Below are 21,959 nucleotides of genomic sequence, written 5' to 3' on the forward strand. Positions count from 1 at the left end.
TTTTAAATTTAACAAATTCTTGGGATTAAAAAGTAAGTTCTAAAACATACTCCAGTTTCTGAACATTTCAAAAATGCGATTTAAAATGTAAACAAGTATCAAATTTCAGTGAAATAAACATGTTTAGATTCAATTATTTAAAATCTGTATATACTATACTGTCAAAAAAGACAACTAGAAAGGAAAACCATTGGTTTCTAATATCATCAAAATCCAAGATACCAAAAAAAGTCCAAGAGGCTAAACATGCAGCATTAAATTCAGAGTCAAAAAATCTAACTTCCTACTTCCTTTCCTCTTTGCTCAACAGAGAGCTATCCGTGTCCGCAGCCACTCCATGGAAACGATGGTTGGGAGTCAAAAGAAACACCCTAGTGGAGGAATCCCTGGAAGCCTGAGTGGGGGCATTGCACACAATAGTGCTGATATCACAAAGACCACCTTCTCTGTAAGTACTGCACAACTGAGGGAATGTGCAGATGTCCTCTAAAAAGAATTGCTGCATTCTGAAAATGTTGTCTTGTCTCATGTACCCACCCTCTCTGGGACTGATATTTTGAGAAAAACAATTCTGCTAATGTGAACAGAAATTACCATGCACATTGTAGGTTGGCAGGTACCAGTGCAGTCATAATCCTTCCTTTCCCTGAGCAGCTTTTGCAGAATTTGATTCCATTAAAAAGCAGAAAGAAATGTGAGAAAGGAATTATTTAGTACTTAATTGATTACTTAAACCTGTAATTGCAAAATGAAATAGGCAGACATGAAAGAAGCAGACATGGGAAGGTAAAATTGGTAGTGGTAAACACTCTTGCTAAGTATCTGTGTCAGAGATGGAGAAAGCACTTGTTTCCCCATAAGTCAGCTATGACTTGAGGGCACTCTCCATCACCAGGTGATAATTAGGATATAATGCGTTGGATCATACCAGCTTTCCCACTCAATCTTGCCCAATTCCTCTTCATACTACAGCTCCTGTTCCACGTGTCTTTGGTTCATGTATGTCCCTGGATCTCCAGCACAGCCTCTTGAAGTGGTCAGAAGGGATCCTTATCCTTTTTTTTTTCACCAGCAGAAAAAGTGGTCTTATCTAAATTAATGTATAGGTCTTCTTGTGTAAGGACTATACACACACAACAGGGGATTACAACCCCTGCACATAGAGCAGAGCGTAGGATGACATTTGCTTGTGTCCATTAGCATGTCCCCAGCCTTAACGCACAATTTGACATAATTCTTGTTAAAGTCTTTGCACATACTAAATGTATGTGCCTATGGACACCGGATGACTTCTGAGGCTGGTGGTGCTCAAGAAAGCTTTCTAATGTGTTGTGGCAGAAAAAATGGGGGGAGGTAGAGTGGGATGCAGTCCTCAGCTCTATAACGACAACCTGTCTGTGCATTGACTGCATATATGGAGAGGGAGAGCAGGGGCATAAGCACACTGGTCCTGCCCAAGACCTCTGAGTCCTATGCATGGTATGAATGCATACCATGTTCACTGACCATGGGGAGAGAGTGCACTGTGTAGATGACTCAGCAATCATATGGGGGTGGAGTGCAGAGCCAGCACACGCATGCCCTCTCTTCATCCTCACGTGTTCAGTCAAGGGGCGGACAATTTGTCTGTACAAACTGTACAAAGAGGAGATTGAGGGGGGGGGCATGATTGCTCTCTTTAAGTATTTGAAAGGCTGTCATTTGGAGGAGGGCAGGGAGCTGTTCCAGTTGGCAGCAGAGGGTAGGACACGAAGCAATGGGCTAAAACTACATGCACAAAGATACCGGCTGGATATTAGGAAGAACTTTTTCACGGTCAGAGTAGTTCAAAAGTGGAATCAGCTGCCTAGGGAGGGGGTGAGCTCCCCTTCACTGGCAATTTTCAAGAGGAGGCCGGATGGATACTTGTCAGGGATGCTTTAGGCTGATCCTGCACTGGGCAGGGGGTTGGACTAGATGGTCTGTATGGCCCCTTCCAAATCTATGATTCTATGATTCTATGATACAAGGTTCCTTAGGAGGAACGTGCTAGTTGACTTGGCTACCACCAAGGAGAGACTGTATTTCCCAATGAGGTTGGATGCGGAGTATGGGAAAGCACACAGACAGAAGTACTACAACAGTGATCCTAAGCATGGTGCCTGTGGGCGTTATGATGCCCACCGACGTGTTTCCTGGCACTCACTTATTTCTTCCACAAATCATCTCTTCCCCAAAGCAGAAAGCCAGCCCTGTATTTTCTACACTTCTTTGGAACAGGCTGCAATTCAAAAAAGCCCAAGGGGCATCCCTGTCAGGGAATGCCAGTTTACCCCACTCTACTCTAACCCCCTCCCCCTTTTCTAGGTTCCCATCTATTATTATCATCATCATCATCATCATCATCATCATCACCATCATCATCATCATTATTATTATTATATTACACTTCTAGACTGCCCTCCTCATCAGACAGGCTCAGGGCAGTGTAACAACATATGATTTTTACATAAAGATTAAAAACAATAAAAACGTTATAAAAACATTAAAACATTATTCCATATACAATTAAAATTGGCAGATATAAATATTAAAATACAGCATTTTAGATGCAGGGCTTGGCTCTTGCATCATGCCCTGCATCACACTTATGAGCTCCTGCATGGGTGGTGGATAGTCTTCAGTGGTATGGCCAGCGAGAGGACAGCCTAGCCCCCACCAAATGCCTGGTGGAACATCTCCATCTTGCAGGCCAGGCGGAAAGATAACAAATCCTGCCAGGCCCTAGTTTCCTCAGACAGAGAATTCCACCAGTTCGGAGCCAGGACCAAAAAGGCCCTGGCTCTGGTAGAGGCCAGGCGGACCTCCCTGGGGCCAGGGGCCATCAGCAAGTGCTTATTGGCTGATCGAAGCAACCTACGGGGAACATATGGGAAGAGGCGGTCCTGAAGGTATGCTGGGCCCAGTCCACATAGGGCTTTATAGGTCAGCACCAGAACCTTGAACCGGACCCGGTACTCAACCAGTGCAGCTGACGGAGGATGGGTGTTATATGTGCCATGATTGGAGCTCTGGCAACCACCCATGCAGCTGCATTCGGAACCAGCTGCAGTTTCCGACTCAAGCCCAAGGGAAGCCCTGCATAGAGCGAGTTACAGTAGTCTAATCTGGAGGTGACCATTGCCTGGATCACTGTCGTAGGGTCATGGGTTGATAAGTAAGGGACAAGTTGTCAAGCCTGTCTTAGATAGAAAAATGAGGATTGAACAACTGCTGCAACCTGCACCACCATAGACAGGGAAGCATCCAGGACCACCCCCAGGCTCTTGACACCGGTGTAAGTGGTGCTCTATTGAGAGCAGGGAGCCGGAGTCCTGCACCCATGGACCCTAGACCCACATGCAGGACCTCCATCTTCGAGGGATTCAGTCTCAGCCGACTCTGCTTCAACCATCCAGTCACAGCTCCGAAGGCACATTCCAAGACATCTGGGGCAGAGTCGGGCCAGCTGTCCATCATCAAATACAATTGAGTGTCATCTGCATATTGATGGCACCCAAGTCCAAAAGTCCATACCAGCTGGGTGAGGGGACACATATATACGTTAAATAGCAGGGGGGGGAGTATTGCCCCTTGAGGGACACCACACACCAACGGGTGGCGGGATGACAACTTCTCCCCTAGTGCCACCCTCTGTCCCCGACCATGGAGAAAAGAGACAAACCACTGCAAGGCTGTCCTTCGAATCCCCTCATCAGCAAGGCGGTGGATCAACAGGTCATGATTGACCATGTTGAATGCTGCTGATAAATCTAACAATATCAGCAGTGCCAACCCGCCTTGATCCAGCTGTCTACGGAGATTGTCCATCAGGGCAACCAGTAACGTCTCTGTCCCATGTCCCAGACGGAAGCCAGACTGGATGAGGAATCATTCAGGAAGACCTGAAGCTGCTCTACCACCGCCTGCTCAATCACCTTGCCCAGGAACAGGAGGTTCGAAACTGGGCGGTAACTGACCAGGTCGAAAGGGTCCAAAGATGGTTTTTTCAGGAGAGGCCTGACCACAGCTTCCTTCAATGCTTCCTTCAACACTATGCAGCTTCCTTCAACCACAGGTTGCTTCAATGCTATGCAGTAAAAGAAAGTGAAGTGAAAGAAAGTAGGATTGTTACGACTTCTCAAGCCATTTGGCCGCGTCTCCTTGACAACGCTGATAACTGCATTCCTTCTTACCTTCATGCAGCTTCTCAAGCCGCTTCCCCAGGAAGTTTAATACAGAAAGTTTAATGTCCCAGCAGATCATGTCTACAGCCCCACAGTGAATCCCAAACCCCCAGAGTATGGCAGGGACCATGACCCTGACAATCCCCTGTATGTTTGCAGCTGCTTCTGTCATAAGAGGGTGCTTGGCTTGAGACCGCTATCATTTTGTGGAACCTTGCCAGCATTTGGTGAATGGAGCTAACCCCTGAGCTGCCATGTTGGGATTGCCCCCTCCCCTCTACAGCTGTGGTGGCCACCCCTTTTCTCAGCATTCTAAAAGTACCCACAGATTCAACAAGTCTGGAGAACCTCTGTAGTAGAGTAATGCACTTGGTTTCTAGTTTGATTTGGGAAATCTGTTTCTCTCTTCCTGATCTGCCTTCTGGGTAGGACTGGTCTTATGCCTATCAGAAAAAGAGTTGCACACCATGGTGGGTGGAGCTGGCTGAAGTTGGCGATGTACACTGTCCACTCAGCAGAGCGAGGGCTTGGCTGTACAATGTTGACACATTTCCCATATATCTGCCTTATAATGCAATCCTATGCAGAGATAAACTGGAATTACTCTACATGGGATTGCACTACTGGATGCTTCTACTATTGGTTAGGCTCTTTCAAACATATATAGGGAGTTGGGTATGGCGTTCTAAAAAAAACCAGAAGAGTGACGTGTAAGACAGTCCAGAAATGGAAGAATAATTGAACAAATGGCCTGTTTAAATATCGAGGTGTCACATTAAGTTACAATTTCATATGGAAGACCCATATTTCTTCAGCTTAGAAAATTGTCAAAGTAGATATAAATGCCCCTTCTTGGATACACACCTTAACGCGGTGAGGGGGTTTGAGTGTATCAGTGAAGCTGAGAGCAACACCATCAGGAGCACAGCCTTGGTCGAGAGTCTAAACTTCTGGAATAGTCACTCAAGGCAGAATGGTCAAGGCTGAGATACCAGACTAAGATGTATCCACCCCCTTCAAGAATCAGCAGAAGAGAACTGAATGTTCCAGTGGTGATGGGAGTGGAAGAATCCTTGAAGGTTAGCTACTGGACAGCAGCAGTAGTGGAAGGTAACACTGGCAGAGGATCTCTCACAGACAACGGCAGTGTCACTTCAACTAACCCTGGTTAGTACTGTGAAGCGGAAGAAGGCAATGGTAAACCACTGCTAATCTCTTACCTTGAAAACCCTATGATGAGACAGTCCAAAATGAAAAAAGATATAGTGCTAGAAGACAGGACCCTCAGGTCAGACAGCACTCAATTGGCTACTGGGGAAGAGCAGAGAACAAGTACGAATAGCACTATTCTTAATGATGGGACTGAATTAAAGCCGAAAGGACGTCCAGTTGCGGACATGAATAGATGCAAAAGGAACATCCAAAGCTGTGTGATACACATAATAGGAACATGGAACATGAGAAGTATGAAAACAGGTAAGCTAGAAATTGTAAAACAATAAATGGAACGTTTAAACATTGCAGTCCTGGGTGTGAGTGAACTAATGTGGACCGACTCAGGATATTTCCAGTCAGAAAATCACAGTGTTTTACAGTGGAAATGAACTCAAAAGAAATAGTGTTGCTCTAATAGTGAGGCGAGACATAGCACAAGCAGTCAAGAGTTACAGCGCAAGGTCTGACCGAGTAATATCAATCAGACTTCAAGGAAAGCCTGTTCAAGTTTATGCTCCAACTATGGCTGCTGAAGAGGAAGAAATAGAAAACTTTTATGCATGTGTCCAAGAAGAAATTGACCACACACCTAAACAAGATATGCTGATAATCATAGGTGACTGGAATGCAAAAGTAGGTGATAAAGCAGAATCAAACATAGTTGGAAAATTTGAATTAGGATCACAAAATGAAGCAGGAGAGCAGCTCATAGAATTTTGTGAAGCCAACAACCTGTTCATTGCTAATACATGCTTCAGGCAACCAAAAAGACGATTGTATATGTGGAAATCACCAGGTAACCAATACAGGAACCAAATAGATTACATAATTGGAAGCAGTAGATGGAGAAGCTCTATTCTGTCAGCTAAAACAAGACCAGGAGCTGATTGCAATATAGATCATGAGTTGTTAATATCAAAAATTAGAATAAAGCTGAAGAGACACACTAAAAGAATCATAGTGTCAAAATACAATCTAAATAATATTCCTGAAGACTTTAAAGACCAGGTAAGGAACAGATTTGCAATACTAAGTTTAATTGATCGTGGGCCAGAACAATTATGGGCTGAAACTAGAGATATTATCAAGGAAGAATGTGCAAAGACTATCCCTGTAGCCAAAAGAAAGGACTAGCCTAAATGGATGTCTGAGGAAACTCTTAAAATTGCTAAAGTTAGACGAGAAGCAAAAAACAAAAGGCAACAGAAATAGGGTCAAAACTCTAAATGCAGCTTTTCAGCGACTTGCACGCAGAGACAAAGAAATCTATTATAATAACCAGTGCAAAGAAATAGAAGAGAACAACAAAAAAGGAAGAACAAGAGATTTGTTCCAAAAGATCCAAGAAATCAAAGGGAAATTCAAGACATGGCTTGGGATGCTAAAAGATCAACATGGAAATACAGTATCTGATCAGAACAAAATAAAGGAAAGATGGAAACAATACACTGAGGAACTATACAAAAGAGATGGAAGGATGACAGATACTTTTGACGAAGAATCTTTTGATGAAGAACCAGAAATCCTAGAAAGTGAGGTGAAAGCTGCACTCAAAGCAATTGAGAGAAACAAAGCACCTGGAGTAGATGGAATACCAATAGAGCTATTTCAAGCCACAGAAATGGAGTCCATCAGAATCTTAACAAGAATATGTCAACAAATATGGAAAACAAAACAATGTCCGACCGACTGGAAATGCTCAGTCTACATTCTAATCCCAAAAAAGGGGACGCCAAGGAGTGCAGTAACTATTGGACAATTGCATTAATTTCCCATGCAAGCAAAGTGATGCTCAAAATTATACAGCAAAGACTCTTACCATATATGGAACGAGAAATGCCAGGTGTTCAGGCTGGATTCAGAAAAGGAAGAGGCACCAGAGATCACATTGCAAATTTATGATACCAGGGAATTTCAGAAGAAAATCAGCCTGTGTTTTATAGATTACAGAAAAGCTTTTGACTGTGTAGATCATGAAAAGCTATGGAGAGTCTTAAAAGAAATGGGGGTGCCACAACATCTGATTGTTTTGATGCACAACTTGTACTCTGGACAAGCGGCTACTGTCAGGACAGAATATGGGGAAACAGAATGGTTTCCAGTTGGCAAGGGTGTCAGACAAGGATGCATATTATCTCCCTACCTGTTCAACCTCTATGTAGAGTATATTGTAAGGAAAGCTGGATTAGATCTAGAAGAAGGTGGAGTGAAAATTGGTGGGAGGAACATTAACAATTTGAGATATGTAGATGACACCACATTACTAGCAGAAAATAGTGAAGACTTGAAACGACTACTGGTGAAGGTTAAAGGAGAAAGCGCCAAAGCAGGATTACAACTGAACATCAAGAAGACAAAAGTAATGACTACCAAGGAACTACACAATTTTAAAGTTGACAATGAGGAAATTGAAGTTGTTCAAGATTTTCTATTCCTTGGCTCAATCATCAACCAACAGGGAGACTGCAATGAAGGAATCAGAAGAAGATTGAGACTTAGAAGAGCAGCTTTGAGGGAGCTAGATAAGATCCTTAAAGATAAAGACGTCTCTCTGGGAACCAAGATCAAGATAATCCAAACTATGGTATTCCCCATTGCCATGTATGGATGTGAAAGTTGGATGGTAAAGAAAGCTGACAGGAAAAAAATTGATTAATTTGAAATGTGGTGCTGGAGGAGAGTTTTGCAGATACCACGGACAGCCAAAAAGACAAATAAGTGGGTACTAGATCAAATCAAGCTGGAATTCTCCTTAGAAGCTAAAATGACAAGACTAAAGCAATCGTACTTTAGTCACATCATGAGAAGACAAGATTCTCTGGAAAAGTCAATAATGCTAGGAAAAGTGGAAGACAGCAGGAAAAGAAGTTCTTCTAAAACGAGGTGGCTTGACTCAATAAAAGAAGCCACATCCTCCATTTTGCAGGATCTGAGTAGGTCTGTTAGAGAGAGAACGTTTTGGAGGTCTTTCGTTCATAGGGTCGCCATAGGTCGGAAACATAACACACACAGATATAAATGCTCTTTTATGCTTTTTCTATTTCAAAGGAGAGCAATATGCACTTGCAGCCATTGAGGCTCTCCACAAATTCTATATGGTGCAGGTATTTGGATAAGTGGTATTTCTGAAGCTATTGATCATCCACATTTATTGTACCTTTGCTGAATTGCTGGAATACCATCTTGTGTTTCAGGAGCTGTGTTAAGAATGAAATTTGAACAACATTCACTCAAATCTAAGGCTTGGCTTTATACCTTGAACTTGAGATTAAAGTCCCTTTACCCAGTATCAAACTCCTTTTGAGGTCTTTTACATCTTTTAGGGAAGACACCTATAAAAGTCTTTGGGTAAAGCTGGTGGATAGCAGACTCAAGTGCCTCAGTCACTCCCTCACTATGATCTAAAATATGGGTATAATGAAGCACTGAGAAATGAAAAAGAGGGTAATGCAACTTGATGAAACTGGCATTCAGTCTTGAGCGCATCGACTATGTTCCATCTTAGCACCTGGAATTTCTTCCCCTGTTAGTCTTCTCCCAAGGTGGCTCCTACCTGGTGGAACGCTCTGTCTACTGAGACCAGGGCCCGGCAGGATTTACTATCTTTCCACCGGGCGTGTAAGACAGAGTTGTTCCGCCAGGCTCATGGCTGAGATTGGGCCTCCACTGGCTGGAGGATGCAACATCTACCCCCCTCCCTGTGAAAGCTGCCCACCACGGTTTGTTTTTTAGCTGCTGTTACTGTGCTGCTATATCTAATTGTACTGCTGTATTGTTCGTAATACTTGTATTGCTGCCGCCAGGCAAAAGAGTGCTGCTATTTTTATATGATGTTTTAATGTTTTAATATGGAACCTTTTAAAATGATTTTAAGGTTGTTATCTTCCCTAAGCCCACTTGTGGGGAGGGTGGAATAAACATATGATATGAATGAATGAATGAATGAATGAATGAATGAATGAATGAATGAATGAATGAATGAATGAATGAATGAATGAATGAATAAGAATTTTACTATTCCTGGCACCTGCCATGCATTCATGCTGGGCACATTAAATGTTCTGCTCACAGCTGAACTGAAGAGGTGTTTTGCTCACCTTCCATTTTCGGGCCACTTTTGCTCCTGTGCTTCTGGCATGATTGAGACTATTGATCATGTTTTGTTATTTTATGAACATCGGTCTTCATTTCAGGATCTTTGGATCTTTCCCATTTTGAGTAAAGACCAACTTGTTAATGAACTCCAAGTAGTATTCTTTTTGCTAGCTAATGTTAACCCTGCAGTGTGATCCAAGTTTCTATCCATTGTCGTATCTTTGGGTCTTTCCTTTGTTATGTATTAATGGGATAATTATGTATTTCTGGTACAATTTTATTTGTCATTCTCCGTTTGTTATTGATATATGATCTGTGATTATTGTACTGTTTGTTTTAAAACCTTAGGTTGAAGGAACTTATAGTTAATAAAGGAAAGGGTGTCAGGTAAGAATTAATGGTAGGGTTGCCAACTTCCAGGTGGGTTCTGACATTCTCCTGGAATTACAACTGATCTCCAGAATACAGAGATGTTTTCCCCTGGAGGAAATAGCAGCTTCAGAGGGTAGGCTTTACTGGCAATACTTCCCTGGTGAGCTCCTTCTCCCCAAAGGCTGCCGTCCACAGGCACCATCCCCAAATTTCCAGGAAGACCCCAAGATGGAGTTGGCAATCCTATCTAATGGGTAGGATCTATTTTGCACTCAATGCACATCAACTTAACCCAAAGTAGCAAGTTAACCCAACAGTTAACCCAACAGTCCTGTATTCTTGCCTACTCTTTAGTTCCTAACACATGAAGATACTATTTGATAATGAAATGTGAAAAATGTTCATTGTGTAAGTTAAGGCCAACGTCTGATCCAAATGTTTTTTTTAGAAATCATCAAACTCATCAATAATTAGTCAGTAGCATGTAATCCCATAGTATCATCAAGTTGTTCTTTAATTGATGGAAATTTTGAGGGAAGAGAAGTTAATGGGAAGTTTAGTGTGAATATATGTTAAGAGGCACACCACTGGATCAAGATGGATCCAGAGTAATCTGAATATTTGTCCAAAATTGTTTTGTACACTATAGGGAGGACACTGTAATCCCTATTGTCTGGGGTTGAGTGCCCCAAGCACCCCAGACTTGCCACAGACCCCTTACCTGAAGGCCGACGGAACCCCGACTGCAGGCACAGGAAGCCCCCGGGAGGGGGTTCAGCTCCAGACAGCAGTGAGGGAAGGGGAAAAGGAGCCAGGGGGAGAAACCAGCCCGGTGCGTGCTGCCCAACCCCGCCCCAAAGGGCAAGAGGCACACAAGCCTGCCAGAGATGCCAACACCAGGATGGAGCTACTGAATGCTCCTGCACAAGCCCTAGAAGGAACCAGCAGCAACAGCCACCTGGGAGAGCCGGCTGGACCCCAGGAGACCGGCACGGCACCTTGTGAGCAAAGAGAGAGGAGGCCGTGCCGCATCGCCTGGAAGGGCCCTGCCAGCCCTGTCTTGCAGGAAAGAATAAGAGCAAAAGGAAGAGAGAAAGGAGGCACACCTGAGGAAAGCCCCTGCTGGGATACATCCAGCCCTGCCCTGCAAGAGAAGAGAGGAATGCAAGGAGAAACTAGGATGAGGGAAGAAACACCTGAGGGCATACACAGCTGGACAGCATCAGGAGTGGGAAGGAGACTGGGAGAAAGGGTGGGGGAAGTTGGAGGAAACCCTGTAAAGGCTGGCTTAGGCGAGAGATGGGGGTGGGTTGTATAGGAGTGGTGTGGGAGTTGTTGGAGGTTGGATGGCAAGGAGGAGTATGAGCAAGCAAGGAGGGAAAGGAAGATCGGTGAAGGAGTGGAAGGAGGAAGGTGGGAGTGGGGCGGGGTCAGGTTGAGCAGGCCTGCAAGTGGACTGAGAGGGAGTAAGGGTGAGGTATACCTCCCCTCCTTCCACAAAGTGGGACCATGCAGTATCCCTGACAACACCCCAGAGTCAGACTCAGGCACCCCGGCATCTGGCACAGCAACGCCTGGGACGAATCCTGATACCTGTGACCTGAAAATCCCCTTTTCACTTTTGTGTCTTTCTTGTGTGTCCCAGACTTGTGATTCTTCTTAATTTTTGTGCCAGTTTTTGTTTTTCTGAACCCATTTTTTCCTGAAAATATACACTTTTTTCAACATGTGAAATACATCAGTGAAATGTATTGTCGAAGGCTTTCACGGCCGGAGAACGATGGTTGTTGTGGGTTTTCCGGGCTGTATTGCCATGGTCTTGGCATTGTAGTTCCTGACGTTTCGCCAGCAGCTCTGAAGATGCCAGCCACAGCTGCTGGCGAAACGTCAGGAACTACAATGCCAAGACCACAGCAATACAGCCCGGAAAACCCACAACAACCATCAGTGAAATGTACATATAAATATATTGGGCATATTAATAGGATATAGGTTGCATATCAGAACCATATAACAGGCATTCACAATACAAATGAGAGAGCCAGTGGTCAGTGTTGGATTAGGATCTGGGAGGCCCGGGTCCAAATCCCCCTCTCTGCCATGTGAGTCCATGGGCCAGTCACTCTTCCTGAGCCTAACCTGCCTCACTGTATTGTGGTGACAATAAAATATGTGTGCGGCTGGGGAAACCTTATGTGAGCTCTTTGGTGGAAGGGTGAACTAATGATAGAAAATGGTAGTTTTCTCAAGGGCTGGTGACAGCCACCTCAAGTGTATCCAGTACAATGCCATCTGGTAAAATGGGTGTTAGCCTGAGATTTCTGAATGATTTCTGTTTTGTTTGTCAGCCTCCAGTAGCAGCCGCAGCAGCCAAGAATCAGCCACGCAGTCCCGTAAAGAGGCGCTCAGGGTTGTTCCCCCGCTTGCACACAGGATCGGAAAACCAGGCAGACTCCCGGAGTCGATGGTAATTCAATGAATTACATGCTGATGTATGACTGTGTGTGTGTGTTTTTAGCAGAAACAAAGAAAGTTTATTATTAGGCCAACTGTCTTTAAAACAAAATATAGCAATTGTACATATTTGATAAAGAGCGTTCTTTCAGCATCCCAGATCTAGTTTCAGTGGCTGTGCAGAAAAGAGGGCCACTTTTCTAGGATAGCTACATTCTCTCTAGCAAAAAGAAGGTCACCTCTCTGTTCTGCTGAACAGCCGGGCACCAGAGACAAGAGTGGAGCAATCCCACTGTCTTATAATAATTACAAATCAACAGTAGTTGGGGTTTGGAGTGGGACTTACCCCTAACCCACTCCTCCACTGAGCAAAGTTTGAGGTCTCTGTACAGCCTAAAGAGCCTTCCTCCAACTTGAGTCTCTTTTCTGTTAGAGGAAGAGCCATTAAAGTTGGAGGAAGTTTCCTTATTTTATTTTTTATTTTATCATATTTGTATTCCGCCCTCCCCGCGAGCAGGCTCAGGGCAGATAACAGCATTTAAAACATTTAAAACATTCCATATAACACATTTCAAAGCATCATACAAAAATATAAAAATAGCAGCACTCTTTTTCCTGATGGCGGATGGCATCACAAGGACAAAGTCAATAATTTGAAGGGATATGATTGTAATAACCTTCAAGCACTGCAGATGGCAAAACATTGCAGAGTCTCCTATTTATTTGCTTAATTTATATAGTGCCTCTCCACCACATTCAGTGCTCAAGGCGGTTTACATATTTTTGTATGCTGAAGATTTTCAAATAGTTTGCATATTCCTTGAGTACTAGAAAGTTTATAACCAAGGTTAAAGATGAAGGTCTCTGTTGCACACAGGCATATTCTGGTAATCTATATCTCAAATCCTTTGCTTGACTAATGGCCACGACTTCTCATTGTCAACAGTAAAACCAGCACTTGATTTCTTGGATTATAACTTTCTTCCATTTGCCCAGAAATGCATCTTTGTCAGGTCTTGCAAGATATCCCAAGGCACTTCACTGCAACACTCATTGTGCATGAGTTAAAGTTACTTTATTGATGAGTATACCATTATCAAGATAGCTGTACAAAGTTATTGGCTGGAATGAGGCTAGTAACTAAAGCTAAGGGAACCCCCCCCCCTCAGTGCAGGAAAATCTGTTCGAGTTTGAGCACACAAAGTATGAGAACACAGGAAGGGAAGCATAAACATGAGGCAGTTGAGGCAATTCTCTGCTAGACTCCAAGGTCACTCTCCCAAGCCGGCCAGTGACTGTTACTAAAATATCTGCAAGATAAGCAAGCAAGCGTTCTCTCCCTGCTCAGGGTACTTTTGCATATTCTCAGAGGACTCAGCACACTGGCAATAAAAACAGAACCTAACTGCAGCATGAATAAACACCACCATGACAGATATGCTGGGGCTTATCTGACATTCTGCCCCCCGCCCTAAAGCCCTTACTTCTCCCTTGGTTTGTCATGGAAGTTCTTGTGAAATTGTTTAACTAATTTGGGGGCATTTACATCAGCCACCTTAACCTGCTCATTATAACTAGTATTAAAGTGAACCCATTGAACCAAATAATACAGAACACCCTGTTTCCATTTAGAGTCCAAAATGCTCTGGATCTCATAGTGAGGTTGTCTATTCACCATGAGGGGTGGTGGAGGTTTATTATCCAGATGCCACTCATCTAGCTGTGGAGCTTTCTTTAACAGGCTAAAATGGTACACAAGGTGAATATGTTTCAAATTCTTTGGCAATTTCAGCTCAACAGTGACATCATTGATCACTTGGATAACTTCAAAAGGTCCTAAAAATTTCCATCCCAGCTTTTTACTTGGTTACTCCCCCCTAAGGATTTTTGTGGAGACATAGACTGTATCGCCTACTTGCACACTCCAGGGGGCAGAGCGTTTTTGATCTGCATATTTCTTATAGTCCTTCTTAGCTTTTTCTAAGGTTTTCTCTATCACTTTCCATTGGGTTGTCAGCTTAGACCACCAGTCTTTCAAATCCCCTTCTTGGCACTCCTCAGGGGAATTGACCATAGGCATGGGCTTTGCTTCAAATCCTTGGGCAATTTTGAAAGGAGATGCCCCGGTAGAGCTGAGGATGCTGTTATTGTAACAATATTCAGCACAAACCAGGAAATCAGCCCAATCATCCTGCTGATGATTGATGTAACACCGAAGGAACTGCTCTAACACTTGGTTAGTTCTTTCGATTTGCCGTCTGTCTTGGGATGATACGTGGAACTTAATCCTTGTTCTATTCCTGCCACACGCAGTAATTATTTCCAAAATTTGGCCACAAATTGTGTTCCGTGGTCTGAAATCACCTTATTAGGTGCAGACAGACCACATGTTGCATGAACAATGAAGTTAGTTTCTTAGCCGAAGGTAACTTGGAACACGAGATAAAGTGGGCTTGCTTGGAAAATAAATCAACAACCACTAGAATTACAGTTTTCCCTTTAGAGGGGGGTAAATCTGTGATAAAATCCATAGACACCGTAGCCCAGGGTCTGGGTGGGGTTTCCAATGGTTGCAACATTCCTGGTGGTTCCCCCCCCCCTTCTTCCCCATCAGACACACTTGGCAAGTGGATACATATTGTGAAACATTTTGTCTCATTCTGGGCCACCAAAATTGCCTCTGCACCAAATGCAACATTTTTACCTATCCAAAATGCCCCCCCCAGATTTGCGTCATGACAACTCTGTAACACTTCCTTCCTTAGGCTGGCAGGGACGTACATCTTTCCTTGTCTGTACCACACTCCATTGTCTCCCTTTTGCAGGTTGTCTTTGGACAGTTCCTCCCCCTCCTTGTTAGCTTCAGCTTTCAGTTTCTCCTCCCACCCAGAAGGAGGGGGTGCACTCATTTGAGCTTTAGCTTGGTGTCTCATAGTGACAGCTCCACCCAGCTGGGTGGGGGGAAACATTGTGTCTATCATCTCCTCCCATTGACTGTAGTGTTGGGGGAGGTGGGAAAGAGAGTCCACCAAAAAGTTAGATCTAATGGGGAGATGCTTAAGTACAAAATTGAATCTTGAGGAAAAACTCCGCCCAACAGAGCTTTTTGGCACCCAATTTACGGGGGGGCCTTCAATGCTTCCAGATTCTTATGATCAGTCCACACCTCAAATGGCTGCTTGGCACCTTCTAGCCCAGTGAAGTTCAGCATCAGAAATTTTTTTAGAGACATAGGCATAGGAATGCAACTTTCCATTGCTCCCCTCCTGTAAAATCATTCCCCCCTCGCAACGTCACTAGCGTCCACCTGGACTATAAACTTAAGATTTTCATCAGGGTGCCTAAGTACAGGTCGGACATAAATAATCATTTCAGCTGGTGGAAAGCTTCCTGGCACTCTACAGTCCAATCCAGTTTTGCACTAGGTTTGAGGCCTTGGGGCCCCTTCCCTTTGGTCTTTAACAAATCCATCGGGGGCAGGGTGATCTGAGCAATGTTCTTAATAAAGGGGCAGTAAAAATTAGCGAAACCCAAAAAGGATTGTAACTGTCTCCTGGTCTTGGGGGGTTCCCACCCCACTACTGCCTGTACTTGGGCAGAGTCCACCCCCAAGCCCTGCCCTGATACGCAATACCCCAGAAAGTCCAACTCCTCTTTGTGAAACTCATACTTAGACAGTTTTACTGGCAGGTGGTGGTCCCGCAGATTTTTTAGTACCTCCCTACTAATTTCACATGTGATTCATAGTCTTTTGAATAAATTAAAACGTCATCAAGATAAACCACCACCACCCCTTGTACAAATGCTTCTGTAGAACCTCATTAATTAGAGTCATAAAAAACCCCAGAGCCCCTTGTAATCCGAAAGGCATGACTCAAATTGCCCCAATGCGGTGTTGAAGGCAGTCTTCCATTTGTCCCCTTTCTTTATTCTCACCCAGAAGTACGCATCCCTTAAATCCAATTTAGAGAAGATCTTCCCTTGGGCTACAACTCTCAGCAGATCTTGGATGAGGGGGAGGGGGTATGCATTGGACATCGAAACTGCATTGAGCCCCCTATAGTCAGTGCACAGTCTCAGACCCCCATCTTTCTTCTTGCAGAAAAGTCCTGGGGCGGTGTGAGGGGAGCTGGTCGGCCAGATAAAACCTCTCTCCAAGTTTTTGTCAATGAACTTCCACAGCTCCTCCCGTTCCCCCAGGCTCATAGAATACAATTTCCCCTTTGGCAACTTTTGCCCAGGGATTAGTTCAATGGCACAGTCAGTGGCTCTGTGTGGGGGAAGCTCATCAGCCTCTCTCTCCTCAAACACTTGGCTTAAATCTTGATACTCTGGAGGAATTCACTCTCATTCCTCTTGTGTCAACATGGCCATCTCTGGGCTACTAGGGGTGGTTTTTTCCCACTCCCCTTTCCACACATGATGTTGACACTCCTCCTCTGGAAAACACATTTCTCCCAATTTCCAATGTATGTATGGATCGTGATCATGCAGCCACCTCACCCCTAGCACCAATGGGAATTTGGGAGCTGCGCTTACTACAAAAGTTCTAGCTTCCCAGTGGCTACCCATCCCCACTGAGGTCAGTTCAGTTTCATAACTGAGGGGGCTTCCCTTCATCTTTGATCCATCCATTTGTTCAAACACAATGGGGTAGGGAAGTTTCCTTACTTTCAACCCCAATCCAGTCACAAGGGCAGGGGCTATCAAGTCTCTAGAACAGCCCAAATCAAGTAGGGCTCACAGTCAAATATGTGTTCCCCTCCGTGGATTTACTTAAGTCACAGGGGAAAAGAACAGGGCCCCTTGGGATCTCACCTCCTCAGGTGTTGGTGTAGTGACGATCTGCTGCTGGGACTCCTCCACAGCAGGTCAGGCTTGGTTCCCGTTGGTGGAACCAGGTCCTCTTCTGCCTCAGACAGCTCAACGACTCCTCGACAACTCCTCTCTTGGTTCCAAGTTCATGGCCATACTAATCTGTAGTCTGATATTCTTGCTTACTAACTGGGGAGATACCGCCGGGGCATTAGCTGGCTTGTGGCCTCGTTCTAGCACCATCGCTCAGAGGCTGGGACAATCTGCAGCGAAATGGTCCAGTCCCCTACACTGCAGACAGGGGCCTTTCCCTGCACAAGGCTGCACAAGGCTCTCTTGGTCATTATACAGGGGCTCTTGGCGGTCTTCTTCTCCTTTGCCCCCATATCACCTTGTGGCTTGTGCAGCCCGGTCTGATGCTGCATGTGTAGCAACATAACCATCTGTTCCTGGTTCTCGATTTCACACGCCAGTTGGATCCAACCCAGCAGGGTCCTTGGATCATCTTGCACAAGCGCCTTCTCCACCAAGTCCAGGTTCAGCCCAGCCCGAAAAATTCGATCTTGACTCCTTCTGTCCAATCTCTCACCTTGGCCGCATACTGCTAAAACTCAGCTGCATACTCTCTCACTGAATGGTTGTCTTGGAGCATCTTCTTCAGCTCGGTCCAAGCCCTCTCATCCTCCAAAGGATCTTCAAATTGCTTTCTCAAAGCATGAATGAAAGCATCCAAACTCCTCTATTCAGGGGCCCACACCCTATATAAGGTCACACACCACTTGGTGGCTGGTCCGCCCAGATGGGGACCTAGGTAGCTCACCTGACTGGCCTCACTCGGGAACATATGACCCCACTCACAGAAGAACTCGACGGCTTGGACCAAGAAAAAGCCTAGTTCCTCCGGGTCTCCTTCATATTGGGCCTCCAGCTCACAGCACCCTTGGGGCAGGGGAGCAGGTCCTGCTGGCATCCCTTGAGGAACTGGTGGCAGGGCAGGTTCCACCAGCAGACCCAATGGTGAGGCAGGTGTTGCTGGCTCTCCCTGCCTTGGCACTCCACCCAGGGGGCCTTCAGTGCCTCCAGGGTATCCACCGGCACTGGCAGTCCCGGCTGTTCTCATGGGAGGGAGGCCTGTGAGGCTGCTCTCAGCCATCCTTGTGTGAGTCCTGTCAATGCTAATAGGTCACATCTCATTACTTGTGTGATGGAACGGGGCCTTTCCTCCCACTGGTAGACCCCGCTCTGCCTACCCCTCCCTTTCTACCTCTGGCCAGGCACCTGAAGGGGCTGTCTCCCTTCCCTGTCTCTGGGTATTTGCTGCCACCACTGTCCCTGTATGAAGTCCTGGTTAGGCGGGACAGCCTCCTAACTCCCCTCCTCTGCTAGTGGGCCCAAGCGGTTAGGGTACTGTGTGGAACAGAAGCGCTTTCCTCCGTCATCAATTCCAAAACTCATTTATTGAACTGCCAACTATACACAGGTACATAAATAGTGAACGGAAGGACTAATAAAACCTAAACAGAACCCCCTACTCTATCTCCTTCATGCCCTAATGAGATGTTGTGTAGGGCAGGCCCAATCCTTTGATACCTGGGGTTAAACTATATCTACCTCTCCCCTCAGAGCCATCTCCCCCTCAGAGCCATCTCTCCCTCCACCAACTGTCCACTTCCAACTCCCACTGACTCGCTCTCCTTCCAATCACATTCCACTCCAGAACTCACCCCTCCCCTCTGCAACCCATAGAAAGGTAACTCCAGAAACCACAAGGGCATTTCTCCACAACTTGCAGCTCCTCATGGATGGCGGCCAATGGGCTTTCCTCCTCCTCCCTCAACACTGGGTAATGCTCCTCTCCCAGGGACTCTCTGTTAAGAAACAAACTTCCCCAGCAGATATTTCTCCAACGGCTCCTTCTCCATCTCTCCACCTTACGCTCCTCTGCCCCGAATGGGTCCAGTCCCGGGAGGGTAACATTCCCTCAGGGTAGGTAACTGCCTCTTCTCAGTAGCGATTTGGCGTAATGCTCCAATTCTGCTGCCCACCACAGAGACAGTCCACCCTCTATCGGTGCCACTGCACCAAGCTCATGCAGTTCTGCAGGGTCTTTAGGTAGCCCTCCTGGTGGTTCTTGTTCAGAGGGCATTCTGTCTGGTCTCTCAGGAGCTCCCATGTTCAGATCGTCTGCCATTGTGCAGGTGGCCGCTTTTGGGGTCCCAGTTCCAGAGGTACTTAGGGATTCCAGCCAGTGTCAGATCTTGCAAGGTATGCCAAGGCACTTCACTGCAACACTCATTGTGCATGAATTAAAGTTACTTTATTGATGAGTATACCATTATCAAGATATCTGTACAAAGTTATTGGCTGGAATGAGGCTAGTAACTAAAGCTAGGGGAATTACAGTTCAAAACCCCACCCCATAGTGTAGGAAAGTCTGTTCGAGTTTGAGCGCACAAAGTGTGAGAACACAGGAAGGGAAACATAAACATTCCACAGTCTTTAGGTCTTTCAGACAGTTCAGGCAGTCTCTGCTAGACTCCAAGGTCACTCTCCCAAGCTGGCCAGTGACTGTTACTAAAACATCTGCAAGATAAGCAAGCAAGCATTCTCTCCCTGCTCAGGGTACCTTTGCATATACTCAGAGGACTCAGAACACTGGCAATAAAAACAGAACATTACTGCAGCATGAATAAAACACCACCATGACAGATATGCTGGGGCTTATCTGACAGTCTTTCAATACTAAATGTGTATGTGTGTGATGTGAGATTTATTTCCTTTTCCAGTGTTCTCATTATGCTGATCATGAGTCTACTTATTGCACTTATTGGATGCACATTTACTTGCAACTCATACAATATGTTTGGTTGCCATGTACATTCAGCATCAGTGTATGTGAGCACAAACCCTGAAGAATCTAGTGGTTAGTTCATGTATACTGGAGCTGCACACACACAATAAATGTGTGTATTGCCCTGTTCACACAACATGGAGACCACAAGTATTGGGAGAATCTACATGCACTTTATATGTACAGCTGCACTTTCAAGAAGTGTATAAACCTCTAATGAAGAACAATGATGTTCTATTTCAAGGTATCCACTCCTCATGTCTATTGAGCATATGTCCAATAGTGTTGATTCTTGGATTAGAATGTTGCCATTTTGAAAAGTCATGTGACTAGGGGAGGGGGTTTAGTATAAAACTGCCTTATTTGTTTTGCTTCCTTCATAGTGACAGCGGCTCAGGAACACCAAAAACCTCAGATGGAGGCCATTCCTCCCAAGAAATGAAATCAGAAGCCTCCTCAAATCCAAGCTCTCCAGAAATCTGTCCTAACAAAGAGAGGTAACTGGCGAAAAAGGCGTCATACACTGTAGTCTTTCTTGTATTTCTAACATCAGGGAGCAGGAAGAAGCAATTGACCAGCTGTCCAAGAGTTCATGTTTGGATCTCTTTGACTGTGGTTACTTCTATGTGGAGACTCTTTCCCATTGTGCAGTCAGTGCTGCTGCAGAAGTGGAGGCATTCAATGGAGTTTCCACATGGGTGTTTTTTCCGTGCTTTCCTCAGTTATCCCTTTGCACCTGCTATTCCCACCTTCCATTCCACTGAAAGCATTTTTTAAATTGGTAAGAGGCTGGCAATGGCAAACCACCAATGTTAGTCTCTTACCATGAAAATCCCACCAGGGGTCGCCATAAATCAGCTATGACTTGAGGGCATTCTCCACCACAGTTCCAAAGTACAGGTTTTTTTAAAGTTTGCAAAAAGCCGTGGTGTGTGCAGAGATGGCTGGTGCAAGGGAATGATGACAATAAAATGACACCAATGTGCATGGGTGATGCACACTTTCTTGTCCACAGAGCTGGAAACTTGTTTTGACCACAGTCTTTCAGGAAGGATTTTAGCAAAGCAGGTTTGGAAAATAATGTGGAAAAGCAGGGAGAAAGCTGGGAAGTGAACAAAACAATATCATTGTGTGGCTGCTCAAAAAAGACACTTCTGTTTTGCCTACAAATGGGAGCAAAGGTTCTGTGTGGAAGTAACCTGTGTGAGCTGTGTTCCTGAGCCACTTTTCCTTGTAAAACTATGCCTTGAATTTGTACTTCTATCTAGGCAACTACAAATTTTGACAGCGTCACTATATGTTACTCTTTGCTTTTTTAAAACTGTACAAGCGTGGTTTGAAAATATCTAAATTTTCCAGCTTTTGCATGAATTGCTGTTAGATCCACCTGGTCTTCATATGTGGCCATTATGATCCAGGCAAATTCAGATTTTGAACCAAGAAATGGATCACTGCAGCCTCACCTAAATTTTAGTCTTCCTGTGTGAACAATATGAGCAAGATAAATTTATATTTCAAGCCAAGCAGTTGGAGATGTCAGCTCTACAAAAAAAACCTCTGAGTGCCTCAACCAAAGGGGTTTGTGGCTTGCAGCTGGATGGCCCTGGACTTTATTTGTTCTGTTTTCATTTAACCTCTAGGCCCTTTATCAAGCTCAAAGAGAACGGAAGGTCAAACATCTCTCGTTCATCCTCCAGCACCAGCAGTTTCAGCAGCACTGCAGGGGAGAGTGAAGCAATGGAGGAATACGAAAGTCTGGTAGTGCACTGTTCTCTTTCCTAATCCTTCTTGGTCTCAGGGGTGGCTGTAAGCTATAGGGGAGCATGTGAGAATATTACAAAGGTCAAAAGGCAGATACTGTGTTTACCCAAAAAGAAGTTGAGGGTTTTTTTTTCTAAGTGTGCTGTGAAGAAAGTTACAAGTAAGTACAAGTAAGTTACAAGTAAGTTACA

The 21,959-nt window shown here is 44.9% G+C and overlaps 1 protein-coding gene across 6 annotated transcripts in view; it reads left to right on the forward strand.

The window, feature by feature from the left end:
- Positions 1-21,959, forward strand: part of RAP1GAP2 (RAP1 GTPase activating protein 2) — a 312,617-nt gene that overhangs the window by 235,951 nt on the left and 54,707 nt on the right. For all 6 annotated transcript variants that reach the window (XM_055000969.1, XM_055000968.1, XM_055000967.1 and 3 more), the window contains 4 exons: positions 311-448; positions 12,236-12,354; positions 20,391-20,504; positions 21,648-21,765. In XM_055000969.1, coding sequence (XP_054856944.1) covers positions 311-448; positions 12,236-12,354; positions 20,391-20,504; positions 21,648-21,765 — 489 coding nt within the window. The remainder of the gene's footprint in view (positions 1-310; positions 449-12,235; positions 12,355-20,390; positions 20,505-21,647; positions 21,766-21,959) is intronic.

This window comes from Eublepharis macularius, chromosome 17, assembly GCF_028583425.1.
Source record: "Eublepharis macularius isolate TG4126 chromosome 17, MPM_Emac_v1.0, whole genome shotgun sequence".
NCBI lineage: Eukaryota > Metazoa > Chordata > Lepidosauria > Squamata > Eublepharidae > Eublepharis > Eublepharis macularius.